Genomic DNA, 20036 nt, shown 5'->3' with positions numbered 1-20036 from the left:
GCAGCTAAATTAGGAGTCTTTGTTTGCTTACTTACTACTAAAAGACAAGTTGTCTTGTATGTTCACTATTTTATTTAAGGACAAACTTGCAATAAAAAACACATGTTTAATGTACCCTAAGATTTTTTGTTGAAATAAAACCAATAATGCAATTTTTTGTGGTCCCCTCTATTCAGAAAAGTATTTAAAAGTATCGAAATACATTTTGGTACCGGTACCAAATTATTGGTATCGGCACACATCATCGAGTGGTCTGCTGCTTCCTCGCTTCCTTGTTCCCTGTAAGTTTATTGTAAATCATAAATCATGCCTCCCACCTGAAAGGGAGATGGCTAAGGTTGTAATCCAACAATTTGGGACACTTTGACAGTCATTTAGGACCTGGTACAAGCGAGAAAGGCACGGAAAGCGCTTGTAAGCGTAAATTTCAAATGTTATTATAAATGTTAGAGTTAGGGTGCAAAGTAACAGAATCCCTGAATATTAGCTCTAAATGTAAGAGATATTACCCATACGGTAGAGATTATTACGGTAGAGATATTACTAGGGATGATGTTTGATAAGAAATTATCGAGTTCGAGCCCATTATCGAATTCTATTATCGAACCGATTCCTTATCGATTCTCTTATCGAATCCAGATAGGTTGTTGTATATGGAAAAAAAACACAATATTTGGTTTAACAAAAGCTCACTTTTATTTTATAAGAAAAAATAAAATAAAATAAATAAATAAATATTGACTGTTACCCCACTTAAAAAAATAAATAAATAAATAAATATTGTTACCCAAAGTATATTAAGTGGGATTTTTCAGAAAAACAAATATATACAGTAACATAAAAACAACCTGTCTCTGTGGTCACTATAGGTCAGGGGTCGGCAACCCGCGGCTCCGGAGCCGCATGCGGCTCTTTGATCACTCTGATGCGGCTCAGCAGCTTACTTGCTGAACTCCCCAATTTTCCCGTGAGACTTCCGGATTTCAGTGCCTCTCGCAGAAAACTCCCGGGATTAATATTCACCGATTTTCACCCTTACAGCTATAATAAGGGCGTGCCATGATGGTACAACATTTGGCGCCCTTTACGACCTGTATTAACAGCGTGCCAGCCCAACACTTGTTATACAATATACATCTTCTGCTTTAAAACATACGTGACAGCAACGCATACTTGGTCAACAAGCACACAGGTTACACTGACGGTGACCATATAAAACAATTTTAACACTCTTACTAATAATGCGCCACACTTTGAACCAAAACCAAACAAGAATGACAAACACATTTCAGGAGAACATCTGCACCTTAACACAACATAAACACAACAGAACAAACACCCAGAATCCCATGCAGCCCTGACTCTTCCGGGCTACATTACTGCTACCACCAAACCCCGCCCCCACCCCAACCCTGCTCCCTCACCCCCCCCCCCCCCTCCCCTCTCTCTCTCTGTGCGTCGGTTGAGGTGGGGGGGGTTTGGTAGCGGGGTGTATAATGTATCCTGGAAGAGTTAGGGCTGCATGGGATTCTGGGTATTTGTCCTGTCGTGTTTATGTTGTGTTACGGTGCAGATGTTCTCCCAAAATGTGTTTGTCATTCTTGTTTGGTGTGGGTTCACAGTGTGGCGCATTATTAGTAAGAGTGTTTATACCGCCACCGTCAGTGTAAACTGTGTGGTTGTTGATCAAGTATGCCTTGCTGTCACCTACGTGAGCAAGCGGAAGCCCTATACAACGTGTAGCTGATCAGGCACGCTGGTTGTGGTGGGTGCCATATTCTGTACCATTTGGCACGCATGACGCTGACAAGCGCCATCCATTTAAACCCGCGTGCCGCACCAGCTGTCAAGGTCCAAATAAAGGTGTGGGCAGCATATCTGAGATCCCTGGTTCATACATAGCACAAAGCAAAGAAAAAGATTTGTATGCAGTGTTAATTCATTTAAAATTTCAAAACATTTTTGCGGCTCCCATTGTTATCTATAATTTGTGAAACTGGTCAAAATGGCTCTTTGACTGGTAAAGGTTGCCGACCCCTGCTATAGGTGAATAGCCATGCCTTGAGGCGTTTTTTTCCGGTCCATTATTTTTGCTGCTTGTGTGACATCACAGGAAATGACGTAGCTCAGTCTAATGACTGAGCCACGTCATTTCCTGTGATGTCCCACAGGGCATTTCTTGTGGGACGGGATTCGTTCCCAGGGATTCGAATAAAGAACCGATTCTTTTTCTTTACTATAGTGGCCTCGATAACGGGAACACGTTCTCGAAAAGGGATTCTAGTCCATGGAATCGGTTCTTTTCTTATCGAACGTTTTTTTTCTAATCGAACAACCGGGAGAACCGGCTTCGAACATCATCCCTAGTTATTACCCATATACGGTAGAGATTATTACGGTAGATATATTACCCATAAGAGGTAGAGATTATTACGGTGGAGTTATTACCCATACACGGTAGATATTATTACGGTAGAGATATTACCCAAAAAAGGTAGAGATTATTACAGTAGAGATATTACGCATATACGGTAGAGATGATTACGGCAGAGAATTTACCCATATACGGTAGAGATTGGCCTCGTAAATTTTAGCACTTCCAAATGAAGTCTACTGAGTGATAAAAGTTAAGAAAACAAGATCTTATTGACGAGTGTGTCAGACTACAATGGCAGACTTTGAATAGAACAAGTTTTAAGCAAATAAATGACGTATAGTCAAGTAAAACATTTTACAAATGTTTCCTTAATGACAAAAATTTAATGAACAAAACATTAAACAATAAAGAGTAAGTGAGTGATCATTTTTTTGATTAATCCAAATTCATAAATGTGATGAATCTGATTTCAAAACAATTATTTGACAGCACTAATATGTTCTCATATTTACACGTTTTCAGTCTTTTCTGTGGTCCAAGGGTTGAATTAGAACAAATATTTGCTTTCACCTCAGTTGACCAGCCATTCGTATCATTCAATAAAAAAGAGCCAAGGTTAGAGAGGTGTAAATAAACTAATCTGAAGCACAAACAAAGCTTCGATAAATCTTTTTTTTTTTTCAAAACCTCTGTCCTCGGGTCAAAAAGCGAAGCCAAACAATCAAAGTTTCATCATTCCGAGTCACTTCTGCTCCGTCTGGGCTCTGTCGCCACTTGTTGTTTCTCACATCTTTACACAAGTCAGTGAGTCCCTGCGTGCTGCGTTCCCCCCAAACATTGCGATATCTTTCTGCTCCTCTATTTCGACATTTACCACTTCCTCATCGTCCCTCCTCGCCTCGTCATTCAACCGCTCATTTTTGACATCACGGCCTAGTGTTCACACTGAAGGGGATCTAGGCTGGATAAAATACACTACAGAATATTCTCTTATTATTAGTCAACCCACAATGTAAATTACACATTACATTAGTGGCGCCCCCTATGTGTTGGGTTCAAAATACTTTGAAATGCATGTTAGCATTCATGTAATACTGTCAAAGTCTTAACATCTTCACACGAAGTCAATGATTAATGGCCAAACAGTTGACTAAATGGCGGCCATTAATTTGAACCGATATTACCATATTTTTTCGGACTATAAGGCGCACTTAAAATCCTTGATTTTTCTCAAAACTCAACAGTGCGCCTTATAACCCGGTGCGCCTAATGTACGGAATAGTTGTGGGTTGTGCCTACTGTCAGGTTCAAACACTGATGACGTCTATTAAACAAGACAAGAAGCAAGGAATTAAACAGAGACAGAATTAAATTTGGCTCAATGAGGAGAAAGGCGTACACCTGTACCCTTGCACAGTGTCACCACTCTCTGACGAAAGATTGTACGCCTCCTCTTTTATTTGGACTTTCCATGATTACATGGCAACAGCTGTTTCTAAGGGAGGGGGGTCGTAAACAGCCATGCCTTTGGTTACAAAACAGTTCAAAGAAAAGGTCGTAAAACAGTTCAAAGAAAAGGTCGCCGGAGGGGAGTCTGGTCCTGCTTCCTCTCCGCTTTGTTGTACTCGGGTCAAGACAAAATCTTTCTGTGGATTACAATACCATATTTTTTGGACTATAAGTCGCAGTTTTTTTCATAGTTTGGCCGGGGGTGCGACTTATACTCAGGAGCGACTTATGTGTGAAATTATTAACACATTACCGTAAAATATCAAATAATATTATTTATCTCATTCACGTAAGAGACTAGACGTATAAGATTTCATGGGATTTAATGATTAGGAGTGACAGATTGTTTGGTAAACGTATAGCACGTTCTATATGTTATAGTTATTTGAATGACTCTTACCATAATATGTTACGTTAACATACCAGGCACGTTCTCAGTTGGTTATTTATGCCTCATATAACGTACACTTATTCAGCCTGTTGTTCACTATTCTTTATTTATTTTAAATTGCCTTTCAAATGTCTATTCTTGGTGTTGGGTTTTATCAAATCAATTTCCCCCCCCAAAAATGTGACTTTTACTCCAGTGCGACTTATATATGTTTTTTCCTTCTTTATTATGCATTTTCAGCCGGTGCGATTTATACTCCGGAGCGACTTATACTCGGAAAAATCCGGTACATCAAAGAAACAGAACACCTTCATGTTGCTTCCCATCCTATGCAGTGGAGTTTTACAAGCCTTCTTCTTGGTAGGATCAAAGACAGCTTTTGTCTTCTCGCCGGGAACGCATGGCAACACAAAGTTTTGTGATAACTTAGATACAGTTATTCTGACACCTACCGACCTCAAAGTGTGACCAGTGGATGGCAGTCACACACAAAAGATACGTGCAGACTGCAATATGATGGCAGTTACACATAAGAGATACGTGTAGACTGCAATATGACTCAAGGAAACAACACCAAAATTGTATATGCCCATCCATCCATCCATCCATCCATTTTTTACCGCTTGTCCCTTTTTTTGGGATTGCGGGGGGTGCTGGAGCCTATCTCAGCTGCATTCGGGCGGAAGGCGGGGTACATCCTGGACAAGTCGCCACCTCATCACAGGGCCAAAATTGTATATGTTTCATTGAAAATATAGAACATTACACACGGCGCTCAAAAATCTATCAAAATGTTTTAGTACGACTTTGGTAAGCTATGAAACCGCACTGCTTGATGGATTGTCGGCGCATTAAACATAGGGGTATTATTATGGGGTGTGTGTGTATAAGGTAAGACATATTATCTGGCGTTTTGTTTCGAAATATTATGCAAAAGCAACTTTTCTTACCTTCTGGTACCTGCTGATCTAAATAAAGTGAAGTTGCAGAAAAAAAACTAAGAGTTAAACAGGAATTAAAACCAGAATAATGATACTAATGATGCAGAACACAGCAAAATAACTAACAAACTGTTATGTGGGATCCTGACACCACTACCATCTTTCAGAAGCAGAATTTATTTTGGGCCTGTTCTTGTCAGGTTTTTTTTTCATGTGAAACAATTGTTATACTTTTCCAAAATTCAACCAGATTTTACTGTATTTTTCGGACAATAAGGCACACTTAAAATCCTTTCATTTTCTCAAAAATCGACAGTGCGCCTAATGTACGGAATAATTCTGGTTGTGCTTACCGACCTCGAAGCAATTTATTTGGTACATGGTGTAATGATAAGTGTGTCCAGTAGATGGTAGTCATACATAAGAGATACTTGTAGACTGCAATATGACGCCAGTAAACAACACCAAAACCTTAAATGTTCCATTGAAAATAAAGAACATTACACACGGCACTCAAAAATCTGTCAAAATGTTTTAGTATGACTTTGAAGCCGCACCGCTTGATGGATTGTCGGTCCATTACGTCTACCGTAGTCAGAGATACAAGTACTATGGTGTGTGTATAAGGACCGCAAAATGGCACTCATTAGCAGACATATTATCTGGGGTTTTGTTTCACAATATTATGCAAAACCAACTTTTCTTACCTTCTGGTACCTGCTTATCTGTATTTGAAATCTGCATAAGTCCTAAAAAAATTGGCGCGAATCCGCCACTGTAGTCCATGCCGACACCGTAGTGGATAAGCTTTTTCTTTTTCTCTATCTTCTTGTTATGGGATATTCACCCTCTGCTGTTGCCATTTCTAATATAAAGTAGTGTAAAGTTCTAACTTATATCTCGCTATAGAAGCGTTAAAAACTACCAGTACTATCAATTTTGATATTTTGTGCAACAAATAAAAAAAAAAAAAGTCCCTGTGTTTTTTCACTTCAATTAAAACGTATGAAAAAAAATTAAGTAATGTGGTGGTATCAAAATAAAAGGTTACTTAGGGCCCCAATCTAGCTAGGAGTGGGCCTGCTACTGGTTCAAGCTCTAATCAAAAAATGTACTGAAAAAAACGGCCTTAATTGGTCTTTTTATGTGTATTCATTGAACTCCTGGAGTCAATTAACTTTTGCACTATATTCTAGTTTACTGAGATGCAAAGAGATGACTGTTTTTACTACTTGCAAAACAAACGGCTAGCATCGTTTGTCATTGTTCATTTAAAGGCCTACTGAAATGCGATTTTCTTATTTAAACGGGGATAGCAGGTCCATTCTATGTGTCATACTTGATCATTTCGCGATATTGCCATATTTTTGCTGAAAGGATTAAGTAGAGAACATCGACGATAAAGTTCGCAACTTTTGGTCGCTGATAAAAAAGCCTTGCCTCTACTAGAAGTAGCAGACGATATGCGTGTGACGTCACAGGTTGTGGAGCTCCTCACATCCGCACATTGTTTGCAATCATGGCCACCAGCAGCGAGAGCGATTCGGACCGAGAAAGCGACGATTTCCCCATTAATTTGAGCGAGGATGAAAGATTCGTGGATGAGGAAAGTGAGAGTGAAGGACTAGAGGGCAGTGGGAGCGATTCAGATAGGGAAGATGCTGTGAGAGGCGGGTGGGTCCTGGTATTCAGCTGGGAATGATTAAAACAGTAAATAAACACAAGACATATATATACTCTATTAGCCACAACACAACCAGGCTTATATTTAATATGCCACAAATGAATCCCGCATAACAAACACCTCCCCCCTCTTGTCCATATAACCCGCCAATACAATTCAAACACCTGCACAACACACTCAATCCCACAGCCCAAAGTACTGTTCAGCTCCCCAAAGTTCATACAGCACATATATTTCCCCAAAGTCCCCAAAGTTACGTACGTGACATGCACATAGCGGGACGCACGTACGGGCAAGCGATCAAATGTTTGGAAGCCGCAGCTTCATGCGTACTCACGATACCGCGTCTGCGCATCCAACTCAAAGTCCTTCTGGTAAGAGTCTCTGTTGTCCCAGTTCTCCACAGGCCAATGGTTAAGCTTGACTGTCATCTTTCGGGAATGTAAACAACAACACTGTGTTTGTGTTGCTGCAGTCGGCCGCAATACACCGCTTCCCACCTACAGCTTTCTTCTTTGCTGTCTCCATTGTTCATTGAACAAATTGCAAAAGATTCACCAACACAGATGTCCAGAATACTGTGGAATTTTGCGATGAAAACAGACGACTTAATAGCTGGCCACCATGCTGTCCCAAAATGTCCTCTACAATCCGTGACGTCACGCGCAGACTTCATCATACCGAGACGTTTTCAGCAGGATATTTCGCGCGGAATTTAAAATTGCACTTTAGTATTGACATGTGTTGCAATGTTAAGATTTCATCATTGATATATAAACTATCAGACTGCGTGGTCGGTAGTAGTGGGTTTCAGTAGGCCTTTAAAAGGGTCTTATGGTTGTTTTTTACATGAAAACACTTCCTTGTGGTCTACAGAACATGTAACGGTGGTTCTTCGGTCAACATTTTTCTTCGATGATGTTTTACAGACCATCTTCACACCGCTTTCGGACTGTCTCTTCAGAATGCACCGTTTTGTGGGCGGTTTTATTACCGTGCCAAAGCCCTTCTCCAGGCCGAGCCCATTTTGACTGCGTTCCCGCCGAGTGCTTTGGTCGGCGAGCGCAGCTGCCCGACATATCGGGTTGCGACACTCAACCTGAAAATAGATGCCATGAACCATGAACCTGCTAACCACCATCGCTTCCTGTCCGGCTAATGATGATGGTGTCCGGTTTCACGGACAGGCAGAGAGGAAGCGTTCATGCTGTTCATCGCGAGCTCGCGCTGATCGTGTCTATGAGTCTGATGGTCAGGTTCTTCTAGAGCACAGGTGTCAAACAACCAGGTGTGGCTCGTCACGTCATTTTATTTGGCCCTCAAAAGCCTGGAAATAATATCTATCAATAATATGTATCAATAATATGTATCAATAATATGTATCAATAATATGTATCAATAAAGTACTGTAAATTTTCTTACTAAATGTATTCTTTCTTTCTATTTTGGGAGTAAAAAAATGTATGTACTCCATGTAATCGCCAATTAAGTTAACTTAAATATTGTCTAATTATGCAAAAATATATTATCAAACATTCAAACCATTGTTTAAGTAGAAATAAATACTAATAATTATTATTTCAAAACAAATTATCCATCAAATTGTGCAATGTAAAAGTAGCAACACATTTTTTACAGGGCCCCAAAAACCCAAAATTGTCACCAAAGTGAGTGATGCAAATTAAGCAGTTTCTGTGTGTGTGTCTGTGTGTGCGAGCATGTGTGTGTGTCTGTGTGCGTGCGTGTGTGGTTGCACAATCACATTACAGCCAACAAGACGAGCTGGGAATCATCTTTTGCCAATAAGTTGCACAGACTGACCATGTGATTTGTACATTTGTTGCTCATTAAGTGCGCCGTCACGCACGCGCGCATGAGCACACACACACACAGACACACACGCACACGCACTCACACACACACACACACACACACACACACACACACACACACACACACACACACACACACACACACACACACACACACACACATTCACACACACGCATTCTTGTATTTGTTACCGTCTTGAGAGCTCTGAAAAATGCCTACCTCTTTAAGACCACCCTTTCTAGATATATAAAGATTTGTATTTACAACATTATTAATATATACATACAAACCACGCAAGTATAAAAAAGCTTATTGTGAAAAATGAGTTGGAATTTCACAAGAAAAAGGTCCCAATTTCACAAGAAAAATTTTGAATTTTGGCAGTATTATAATTTTACTTAACGCAAGTCAAAATTTTACGAGAAAAACTGAACATTTGTGCAATGTTATGATAAAAGTTGGAATTTTACTCAATAACAGTCGCAATTTTACAAGAAAAAGCTTAAATTTGGGGCAATTTTAGGAAAAGAGTCGTAATTTTGCTAGACATAAGTCACAATTTTATAAGAAAACTTTAACATCTTGGCAATATTATAATAATAATCGGAATTTTACTTTGCAAAATTATGACAAAAGTCATAATCTTACTCAAAAAATGTCAATATTTTACAAGAAAAATTAGCATTATTGTGATAAAGGTCAGAATTTTATATGACAAATGTCGCCATTTTGCATAAAAAGTAATAATTTTACGAGACAATATTGCAATATAACAGAAACAAAAATTATTTGACAAATTGTTCCCAATTTTATAAGAAAGAAGTCAACACATTATGAGAAAAAGACTGCTTTTAATTCATAATTAAAAAAATAAAAATTTGTTTGTAATTGGTTTTTAATCTTCATTACTTACTTCAAGTTATTACAGCATGTCTCTTTATACAAACTGTATTTTCCGCACTATAAGGCGCACCGGATTATAAGGCGCACCTTCAATGAATGGCCTATTTTAAAACTTTGTTCATATATGAGGTGCACCGCATTATAAGGCGCATAGAATAGACGCTACAGTAGAGGCTGGGGTTACGTTATGCATCCCGTAGTTGCGAGACCTGTTGTGGCTCAATATTGGTCCATATATAAGGCGCACCGGATTATAAGGCGCACTGTCAGCTTTTGAGAAAATTGGAGGTTTTTAAGTGCGCCCTATAGTGCGGAAAATACGGTATTTATTTATTTATTTTTTAATTAATTTTGGCCAAAGGGGGCCCATTTCAATTTCTTACACACACTTGTTATTTCATATGTTGACCAGAGGGGGAGCACTATTAAAACCGACACACAGTCAATTTGAAAAATCCCTCCTATTTGGGACCACCCTAATTTTGATAGATTTCACCACCAGGGGTGCAAATGAGACATTCTCTATTAGATGCAATGGTTTTCCATATTGGGACTATGATTTTGGTCCTATCTTGTTCATCGCTCCTCATATGGAAGGTACTTTTCCTTGTTGATGTCTCAAGAAGAGTAGAAATACAAGCACACACACAAACACACACACACACACACACACACTATCCCGCATCACCTGTAGAAAATGTTGACATTGTAGACTTTGCATGTATCCTCCCCTCGCTGATAATAGACTGTAATGAGGTGGAACTGAAAGGAGCAGAGCATCCAGAGGGGTTAGAGCGGGGGTTGCTTGGGTGTGATATAACGGAAAAAAAGCAAGGCCTGTGAGAAAGAAAATGAGTGTTTGAATGAGAACAGCCAGTGACAACGCTAATGTGATTAGTATGTACTGAGAACATTGGTGATGATTGTCAATCAGGCAGCTGTACCTGATCATCGAGTACTTTACCAGTTTTAAAGTACACATGGATTCATAATTTTTGTCCTACTAAAACTTTTCCGGAATAAACCCCCTCCTTATAAATTATTATTAAAATGTTTGAAACAAATGGCATACCCACTTTTCTCCTTGTGGGGATATCATTATTTAAAATGTTCCATATTATAGAATGTATACATCTCAGACCTCCTACACTAGTGTTGTCCAAAATCAAGCCTTGACACTGGAATTTAGACTTTTAGTAGGCCCTACCCAGCAGGCACAATACATTAAAACAACGTTGAGAACTTGTTGAATTACCGTATTTTTCAGACCACAAGTCGCAGTTTTTTTCATAGTTTGAGTGCGACTTATACTCAGGAGCGACTTATGTGTGAAGTTATTAACGCATTACCGTAAAATATCAAATAATATTATTTAGCTCATTCACGTAAGAGACTAGACGTATAAGATTTCATGGGATTTAGCGATTAGGAGTGACAGATTGTTTGGTAAACGTATAGCATGTTCTATATGTTATAGTTATTTGAATGACTCTTACCATAATATGTTACGTTAACATACCAGGCACGTTCTCAGTTGGTTATTTATGCCTCATATAACGTACACTTATTCAGCCTGTTGTTCACTATTCTTTATTTATTTTAAATTGCCTTTCAAATGTCTATTCTTGGTGTTGGCTTTTATCAAATACATTTCCCCAAAAAATGCGACTTATACTCCAGTGCGACTTATATATGTTTTTTTCCTTCTTTATTGTGCATTTTCGGCAGGTGCGACTTATACTCCGGTGCGACTTATACTCCGAAAAATACGGTAGGTCCTGACGTTAAGCAACTCAAACATAGCAAAAAACATAGCAAACCCTTTTAAGTGAGCAAAATGTTGTCAGTGGATTCCATTAATATTTTACAGACATTTATTTTTTTTTAATTTTCACCGTATTAAAAGACAAAGTTTGTTTCTTTTAGACAGCCCAATACATATATACGTATATATACACAATCGTGGTCAAAAGTTTACATACACTTGTAAAGAACATAATGTCATGGCTGTCTTGAGTTTCCAATCATTTCTACAACTCTTATTTGTTTGTGATAGAGTGATTGGAGCACATACTTGTTGGTTATTATGGGTCTACTGAAAAAGGGACCAAATGTGCTTGGTCAAAAGTATACATACAGCAATGTTAATATTTGGTTACATGTCCCTTGGCAAGATTCACTGCAATAAGGCGCTTTTGGTAGCCATCCACAAGCTTCTGGTTGAATTTTTGACCACTCTTCTTGACAAAATTGGTGCAGTTCAGCTAAATCTGACCACAGAATTTTCCTCCAGAAGGTCTTATCTTTGTCCATGTGATGTCAGATGAAACAAAAATTTAGCTGTTTGGCCACAATACCCAGAAATATGTTTGGAGGAGAAAAGGTGAGGCATTTAATCCCAGGAACACCATGCATACCATCAAGCATGGTGGTGGTAGTATTATGCTCCGGGCCTGTTTTGCTGCCAATGGAACTGGTGCTTTAAAGGGGACAATGAAAAAGGAGGATCACCTCCAAATTCTTCAGGACAACCTAAAATCATCAGCCCGGAGGTTGGGTCTTGGGCGCAGTTGGGTGTTCCAACAGGACAATGACCCCAAACACACGTCAAAAGTGGCAAAGGAATGGCTAAATCAGGCTAGAATTAAAGTTTTAGAATGGCCTTCCCAAAGTCCTGACTTAAACGTGTGGACAATGCTGAAGAAACAAGTCCATGTCAGAAAACCAACACATTTAGCTGAACTGCACCAATTTTGTCAAGAGGAGTGGTCAAAAATTCAAGCAGAAGCTTGTGGATGGCTACCAAAAGCGCCTTATTGCAGTGAAACTTGCCAAGGGACATGTAACCAAATATTAACATTGCCGTATGTATACTTTTGACCCAGCACATTTGCTCACATTTTCAGTAGACCCATAATACATTCATAAAAGAACCAAACTTCATGAATGTTTTTTGAGACCAACAAGTATGTGCTCCAATCACTCTATCACAAAAGTGAAGTGAAGTGAATTATATTTATATAGCGCTTTTCTCTAGTGACTCAAAGCGCTTTACATAGTGAAACCCAATATCTAAGTTACATTTAAACCAAGTGTGGGTGGCACTGGGAGCAGGTGGGTAAAGTGTCTTGCCCAAGGACACAACGGCAGTAACTAGGATGGCGGATGCGGGAATCGAACCTGCAACCCTCAAGTTGCTGGCACGGCCGCTCTACCAACCGAGCTATACCGCCCCAAACAAAACAATAAGAGTTGTAGAAATGATTGGAAACTCAAGACAACCATGACATTATGTTCTTTACAAGTGTATGTAAACTTTTGACCAGGCCTTCAAATTTTTAATACACGGATGATAACTCATGTTGTGCAAATCTTTCAAAAAAACCAACATAATTATATCAAATGGGCATTTAAAGGGTTAAAAAGGACATGTTCCCTATTGTCATTAGGACTGAAGTTGCTTGTGAGATTTGAGCAAAAAAAATTAATGAAAAATATGAATCCAAACTTGATTGATACACTCTCCGAGGACTCGTTCCTCCTTTAGCTACTCTATTGCTATTACATGAAATATTATTCAGAGGATTAAGTAAAAAGTTTGGATCTTGATTTAAGGTATTTAATCCATTTTTGTAGTGTGACAGCACTGGGGTAAATAAACTCCATCCTCTCCTATCCTTTCTAGTTCCTGTAAAAGCAACATTGTTGAATTTAAAAATCAATGTTTTAATAATGTTAATTTTTTTATTTTCTCCAAAAATTATATATATTAGAAAAAAAGTACCTCATTAACTCGTTTTAGCACAAACATGCATTAAATTACCGTATTTTCCGGACCATAAGGCGCACCGGATTATAAGGCGCACTGCCGATGAGCGGGACTTTTTTCATACAAAAGGTGCACCGGGTTATAAGGCGCATTAAAGGAGTCATATTATAATTTTTTTCTAAATGTAAAATACTTCCTTGTGGTCTACATAACATGTAATGGTGGTTCTTTGGTCAAAATGTTGCATAGATGATGTTTTACAGATCATCTTCAAGTCGCTTTCTGACAGTCGCTTCCAGATGCGCCGTTTTGTGGGCGGTCTTATTTACGTGCCTCCACTTCGACAGCGTCTTCTCCCCGTCATCTTTGTTGTAGCGGTGTAGCGTGCAAGGACGGGTGTGGAAGAAGTGTCAAAAGATGGAGCTAACTATTTTATTTACATTCAGACTTTATTTCGATCAGTAACGTGGCTCACTAGTGCAACAACAATGCCGGAAATGTGTCCCGTGAAAAACCGTCTGACCGGAACTCTCTAATAACAAAAATTCTGCGGGTGAATAATGTAAACCCACTACAGTTTTAGCGCTTTGATAGCTAGTCTACTGACAGATATAAGTAAGAACTTTACACTACTTTATATTAGAAATGGCAACAGAAAGAAGAAGCTTATGACTACGGTGTCGGCACGGACTACAATGGCGGACACGCGCACATTTTCAGGACTTATGCAGATCCCAAATACACATCAGCAGGTACCAGAAGGTAGGAAAAGTTGGTTTTGCATAATATTGTGAAACAAAACGCCAGATTATGTTAAAAGTTAAAGTACCACTGATTGTCACACACACACTAGGTGCGGCGAAATTATTCTCTGCATTTGACCCATCACCCTTGATCACCCCCTGGGAGGTGAGGGGAGCAAATAGGTGCCATTTTGAGGTCCTTAAACACCAATATAATCAAGCGGTGCGGCTTCATAGCTTACCAAAGTCATCCTAAAACATTTTGACAGATTTTTGAGCGCCGTGTTTAATGTTCTATATTCTCAATGGAACATTTAAAGTTTTGGTGTTGTTTACTGGCGTCATATTGCAGTCCACACGTATCTATTGTGTGTGACTGCCATCTACTGGTCACACTTATCATTACCCCGTGGACCAAATAAAATAGCTTTCGAGGTCGGTAAGCACAACCAGAATGATTCCATACATTAGGCGCACCGGGTTATAAGGCGCACTGTCGAGTTTTGAGAAAATGAAAGGATTTTTAGTGCGCCTTATAGTCCGAAAAAATACGGTAAATTCCGGTTTGATTGATTGATTGAGACTTTTATTAGTAGGTTGCGCAGTGAAGTTCATATTCCGTACAATTGACCACTAAATGGTAACACTCGAATAAGTTTTTCAACTTGTTTAAGTCGGGGTCCACTTAAATTGATTCATGATACAGATATATACTATCAGATATATACTATCATCATAATACAGTCATCACACAAGATAATCACATTGAATTATTTACATTATTTACAATCCGGGGTGTGGAGGGGGGCGGGGGGAGGTTAGGTTTGGTTGTTATCATCAGTCATCAACAATTGAGAACAGAGAAATGGATATTGGAACAGTGTAGGTCTGACTTGGTAGGATATGGACAGCAAGTAGTGGGGGGAGAGAGAGAGAGAGAGAGAGAGAGAGAGAGAGAGAGAGAGAGAGAGAGAGAGAGAGAGAGAGAGAGAGATCAGAAGGCATAAGAAAAAGTATCTGCATTTGATTGTTTACATTTGATTATAAACAATCCGGGGAGGGTGTTAGTTTAGGGTTGTAGCTGCCTGGAGGTGTACTTTTATTGCAGTTTTGAAGGAGGATAGAGATGCCCTTTCTTTTATACCTGTTGGGAGTGCATTCCACATTGATGTGGCATAGAAAGAGAATGAGTTAAGACCTTTGTTAGTTCGGAATCTGGGTTTAACGTGGTTAGTGGAGCTCCCCCTGGTGTTGTGGTTATGGCGGTCGTTAAGGAAGTAGTTTGACATGTACTTCGGTATCAGGGAGGTGTAGCGGATTTTATAGACTAGGCTCAGTGCAAGTTGTTTTACTCTGTCCTCCACCCTGAGCCAGCCCACTTTGGAGAAGTGGGTAGGAGTGAGGTGGGTTGAATTTTGAAAAAGTATAACAACTGTTTCACATTAAAAAAAAACTGAAAAGAACAGGCCCAAAATAAAATTCTGCTTAGGGTTCTGAAAGATGTTAGTGGTGTCAGGATCCCACATAACAGTTTGTTAATTATTTTCCTGTGCTCTGCATCATTTCCTGTCCTGGTGCTCTTATTCTGGTTCTAATTCCTGTTTAACTCTTAGTTTTTTTTCTGCAGCTTCACTTTTTTTCAGTTCCCTGCCAGCGCACCTGTTTTCCATTTCTAATCAAATCTATTTAGGTTCACCTGTTGCTTCTTGTCAGCGCTGGATTAGTGTCTTTTGCCCAAGACGACTTAAAGGGGAACATTATCACAATTTCAGAATGGTTAAAACCATTAAAAATCAGTTCCCAGTGGCTTATTATATTTTTCTGAGTTTTTTTCAAAATTTTACCCATCACGCAATATCCCTAAAAAAAGCTTCAAAGTGCCTGATTTTAACCATCGTTATATACACCCGTCCATTTTCCTGTGACGTCACACAGTGATGCCAATACAAACAAACACAGCGGAAAGAACAGCAAGCTATAGCGACATTAGCTCGGATTCAGACTCGGATTTCAGCAGATTAAGCGATTCAACAGATTACGCATGTATTGAAACGGATGGTTGTTGTGTGGAGGCAGGTAGCGAAAACGAAAATCAAGAAAAAACTGAAGCTATTGAACCATATCGGTTTGAACCGTATGCAAGCGAAACCGACGAAAACGACACGACAGCCAGCGACACGGGAGAAAGCGAGGACGAATTCGGCGATCGCCTTCTAACCAACGATTGGTATGTGTTTGTTTGGCATTAAAGGAAACTAACAACTATGAACTAGGTTTACAGCATATGAAATACATTTGGCAACAACATGCACTTTGAGAGTGCAGACAGCCCAGTTTTCATCAATTAATATATTCTGTAGACATACCTCATGAAGTTGATGTCAGCAGGCCAGGGAAGCGAGGGTCGATATTCTTCTCTTGATCATCTTCGGTGGCATAAGGAACGGTGTGAGCCAAGATATCCAGGGGGTTTAGCTCGCTCGTCTGCGGGAACAAACTGCCGCCATTGCTTGCCGTGCTACCGAGGTCCTTTGTCCCTGAATTGCTCACACACTCCGGCAGATTCAATGGGGGTCTGGCGGCAGATTTCTTTGACTTTATCGTTGGAAATGCATCTGCTTTGAGTGTCGCAGGATATCCACACATTCTTGCCATCTCTGTCGTAGCATAGCTTTCGTCGGTAAAGTGTGCGGAACAAACGTCCAATTTCTTGCTACTTTCGCATCTTTGGGCCACTGGTGCAACTTGAATCCGTCCCTGTTCGTGTTGTTACACCCTCCGACAACACACCGACGAGGCATGATGTCTCCAAGGTACGGAAAACAGTCGAAAAAACGGAAAATAACAGAGCTGTTTTGACCCGGTGTTTGAGAAAATGGCGGATTGCTTCCCGATGCGACGTCACGTTGTGACGTCATCGCTCCGAGAGCGAATATTACAAAGGCGTTTAATTCGCCAAAATTCACCCATTTAGAGTTCGGAAATCGGTTAAAAAAATATATGGTCTTTTTTCTGCAACATCAAGGTATATATTGACGCTTACATAGGTCTGGTGATAATGTTCCCCTTTAAAACCAGGGGAGACAGGGCCTTCTCTGTGGTCGGCCCTAAGCTCTGGAACACTCTGCCTCTCAAAGTTCAAACTGCTCCCACAGTGGAGTGTTTTAAGTCTCATCTTAAGACCCACTTTTATTCTCTGGCTTTTAACACTACGCGAGTTGTGTGGTCCTCTGTTGTCCTCTGTGTTTTTAAAATTTTGATTTCTATTTACTGTTCTAATTGGTTTTACCCTTTAAAATCGTTTTTAATTTTTTTTTTTTTATTGTTTTTAATATTGTTGTGCAGCACTTTGGAAACATTTTGTTGTTTAAATATGCCATATGAATAAAGTGGATTGGATTGGATTGAGTGTGCACATGTTACACTGCTTTTGTTTCTGCCCATTTTGCTCTTTAAGTAAAGAGTTGCATCTCTGACCTGCACGCCGCCTTCTGTCCCTGCACCCTGGGGTCACACCCTCTGCCGACATGCAAGTTCCTGACAAATGGTCTCCAGAGGGCGCTGACGCAGTGATGGAGTGCGAGACAAAAAAAACAGAAAGCAAACATTCTCTGTTCTTTGAAATGTTCACAAGTAGCAGACGTCACCTTCCATTGATCCTCATCCCTCGGTGGATGCCTGGAGGATCTCCAACAGACCATCTTCATGTTCCACCATTTTTGTTTTTGGTCAGATTGATGCCAGTGTGGGAGGCGGTTACACAAGGATACGCTTCTCTCTTTTAGCTGAGCAGTAAAAATAAAAAAAATCTATGAATAAACAAGTCAGTGTGAAGGAAACAAGCCTTAAGGTCAGGCTTGCTTTAAGACTGGCTCAGCAGGAAGCGTGTGAAACAAAGATGGAGTTCAAGTAATATGCATTTTTACTCGATATTCCTTCTGAGGGGAGCATTACGTAAGAGTGTTACTGTGCACAAAGACTTTGGCATGTTGGCTCACAATGAGGCCAGAGGAGAAAGGCTGTCCTCCTTCGGGAAGAGGAGATTGTGGAAGAATTAAAAGAGAGACTTCTCACTCCTGAACTCTTTTTAACCCAAACAAGTGAAGCTGCCCTCGTTTCTTCAAGCACTAATAAATGCATTTGTTGAAGTCTTCTGCTCCTCAGCTGCTGCACACTAAAGAGTGAAAATGTTGTGGAAACATGCAATCCTACTGTGTTATTAGTTTTCTGACTGACTTTTAACAGGGGCCAGGAAACGCGAGCATATAACCTCAATTCTTGGCTCCCTGTTCATTTTAGAATTGATTTTAAAACCTTGCTGTTTGTTTTTGAAGCTTTACATGGACTCATACTTGCCAACCCTCCCGAATTTTCCGGGAGACTCCCGAAATTCACCGCCTCTCCCGAAAACCTCCCGGGACAAATATTCTCCCGAAAATCTCCCGATTTTCAGCCGGAGCTGGAAGCCACGCCCCCTCCAGCTCATGCGGACCTGAGTGAGGACAGCCTTTTTTCATGACGTGAGGACTACAGGGTGACAAGAACTAAATCATCCAGACTAGAGAAAAATTGTATTATTATGTTTACCTTACCTAAAAATAAATATATCTATTAATTTAAAAAAAAAAAACTAAATACATTTTTACTATATTTTGCTAAAAACATCAAAATTAATTGTATTTTTATTTGTATTTTTTTGTGACTCCTTATTACATCCAGCCATAGAATTATACATTAAAATAAACATATTTGAAATAATTGATTTTAAATTATCATAATAATTCATTTAAAATGACCATATTTAATTATTAAAATAATTGCTTGTTTATCAACAACTTTAGCATTTTATTCATTACATTTTGAAACTCTCAGAAGCCAAGTTATGTTATATTCCTTAATATTTATTTATGCAAGTTTAAAGTATCAATTATCTAAACACAGTTTGTTTGCATATTTTCAGGATGTAGATATATACAGGTAAAAGCCGGTAAATTAGAATATTTTGAAAAACTTGATTTATTTCAGTAATTGCATTCAAAAGGTGTAACTTGTACATTATATTTATTCATTGCACACAGACTGATGCATTCAAATGTTTATTTCATTTAATTTTGATGATTTGAAGTGGCAACAAATGAAAATCCAAAATTCCGTGTGTCACAAAATTAGAATATTACTTAAGGCTAATACAAAAAAGGGATTTTTAGAAATGTTGGCCAACTGAAAAGTATGAAAATGAAAAATATGAGCATGTACAATACTCAATACTTGGTTGGAGCTCCTTTTGCCTCAATTACTGCGTTAATGCGGCGTGGCATGGAGTCGATGAGTTTCTGGCACTGCTCAGGTGTTATGAGAGCCCAGGTTGCTCTGATAGTGGCCTTCAACTCTTCTGCGTTTTTGGGTCTGGCATTCTGCATCTTCCTTTTCACAATACCCCACAGATTTTCTATGGGGCTAAGGTCAGGGGAGTTGGCGGGCCAATTTAGAACAGAAATACCATGGTCCGTAAACCAGGCACGGGTAGATTTTGCGCTGTGTGCAGGCGCCAAGTCCTGTTGGAACTTGAAATCTCCATCTCCATAGAGCAGGTCAGCAGCAGGAAGCATGAAGTGCTCTAAAACTTGCTGGTAGACGGCTGCGTTGACCCTGGATCTCAGGAAACAGAGTGGACCGACACCAGCAGATGACATGGCACCCCAAACCATCACTGATGGTGGAAACTTTACACTAGACTTCAGGCAACGTGGATCCTGTGCCTCTCCTGTCTTCCTCCAGACTCTGGGACCTCGATTTCCAAAGGAAATGCAAAATTTGCATGGTTGGGTGATGGTTTGGGGTGCCATGTCATCTGCTGGTGTCGGTCCACTCTGTTTCCTGAGATCC

The 20036-nt window shown here is 39.6% G+C and overlaps 1 protein-coding gene across 1 annotated transcript in view; it reads right to left on the bottom strand.

The window, feature by feature from the left end:
* Positions 1-17856, bottom strand: part of rpl29 (ribosomal protein L29) — a 68779-nt gene extending 50923 nt beyond the window's left edge. Inside the window, exon 1 of the mRNA XM_061938352.2 lies at positions 17798-17856. Coding sequence (XP_061794336.2) covers positions 17798-17851 — 54 coding nt within the window. The 5' untranslated portion in view covers positions 17852-17856. The remainder of the gene's footprint in view (positions 1-17797) is intronic.
* Positions 17857-20036: the final 2180 nt, after the last annotated feature.

The sequence above is a fragment of the Nerophis lumbriciformis genome, linkage group LG03 (genome assembly GCF_033978685.3).
Source record: "Nerophis lumbriciformis linkage group LG03, RoL_Nlum_v2.1, whole genome shotgun sequence".
Taxonomy (NCBI): Eukaryota; Metazoa; Chordata; class Actinopteri; order Syngnathiformes; family Syngnathidae; genus Nerophis; species Nerophis lumbriciformis.
The sequence above is the reverse complement of the archived record's forward strand: the minus strand, read 5'-3'. Positions and strand labels throughout refer to the sequence as shown.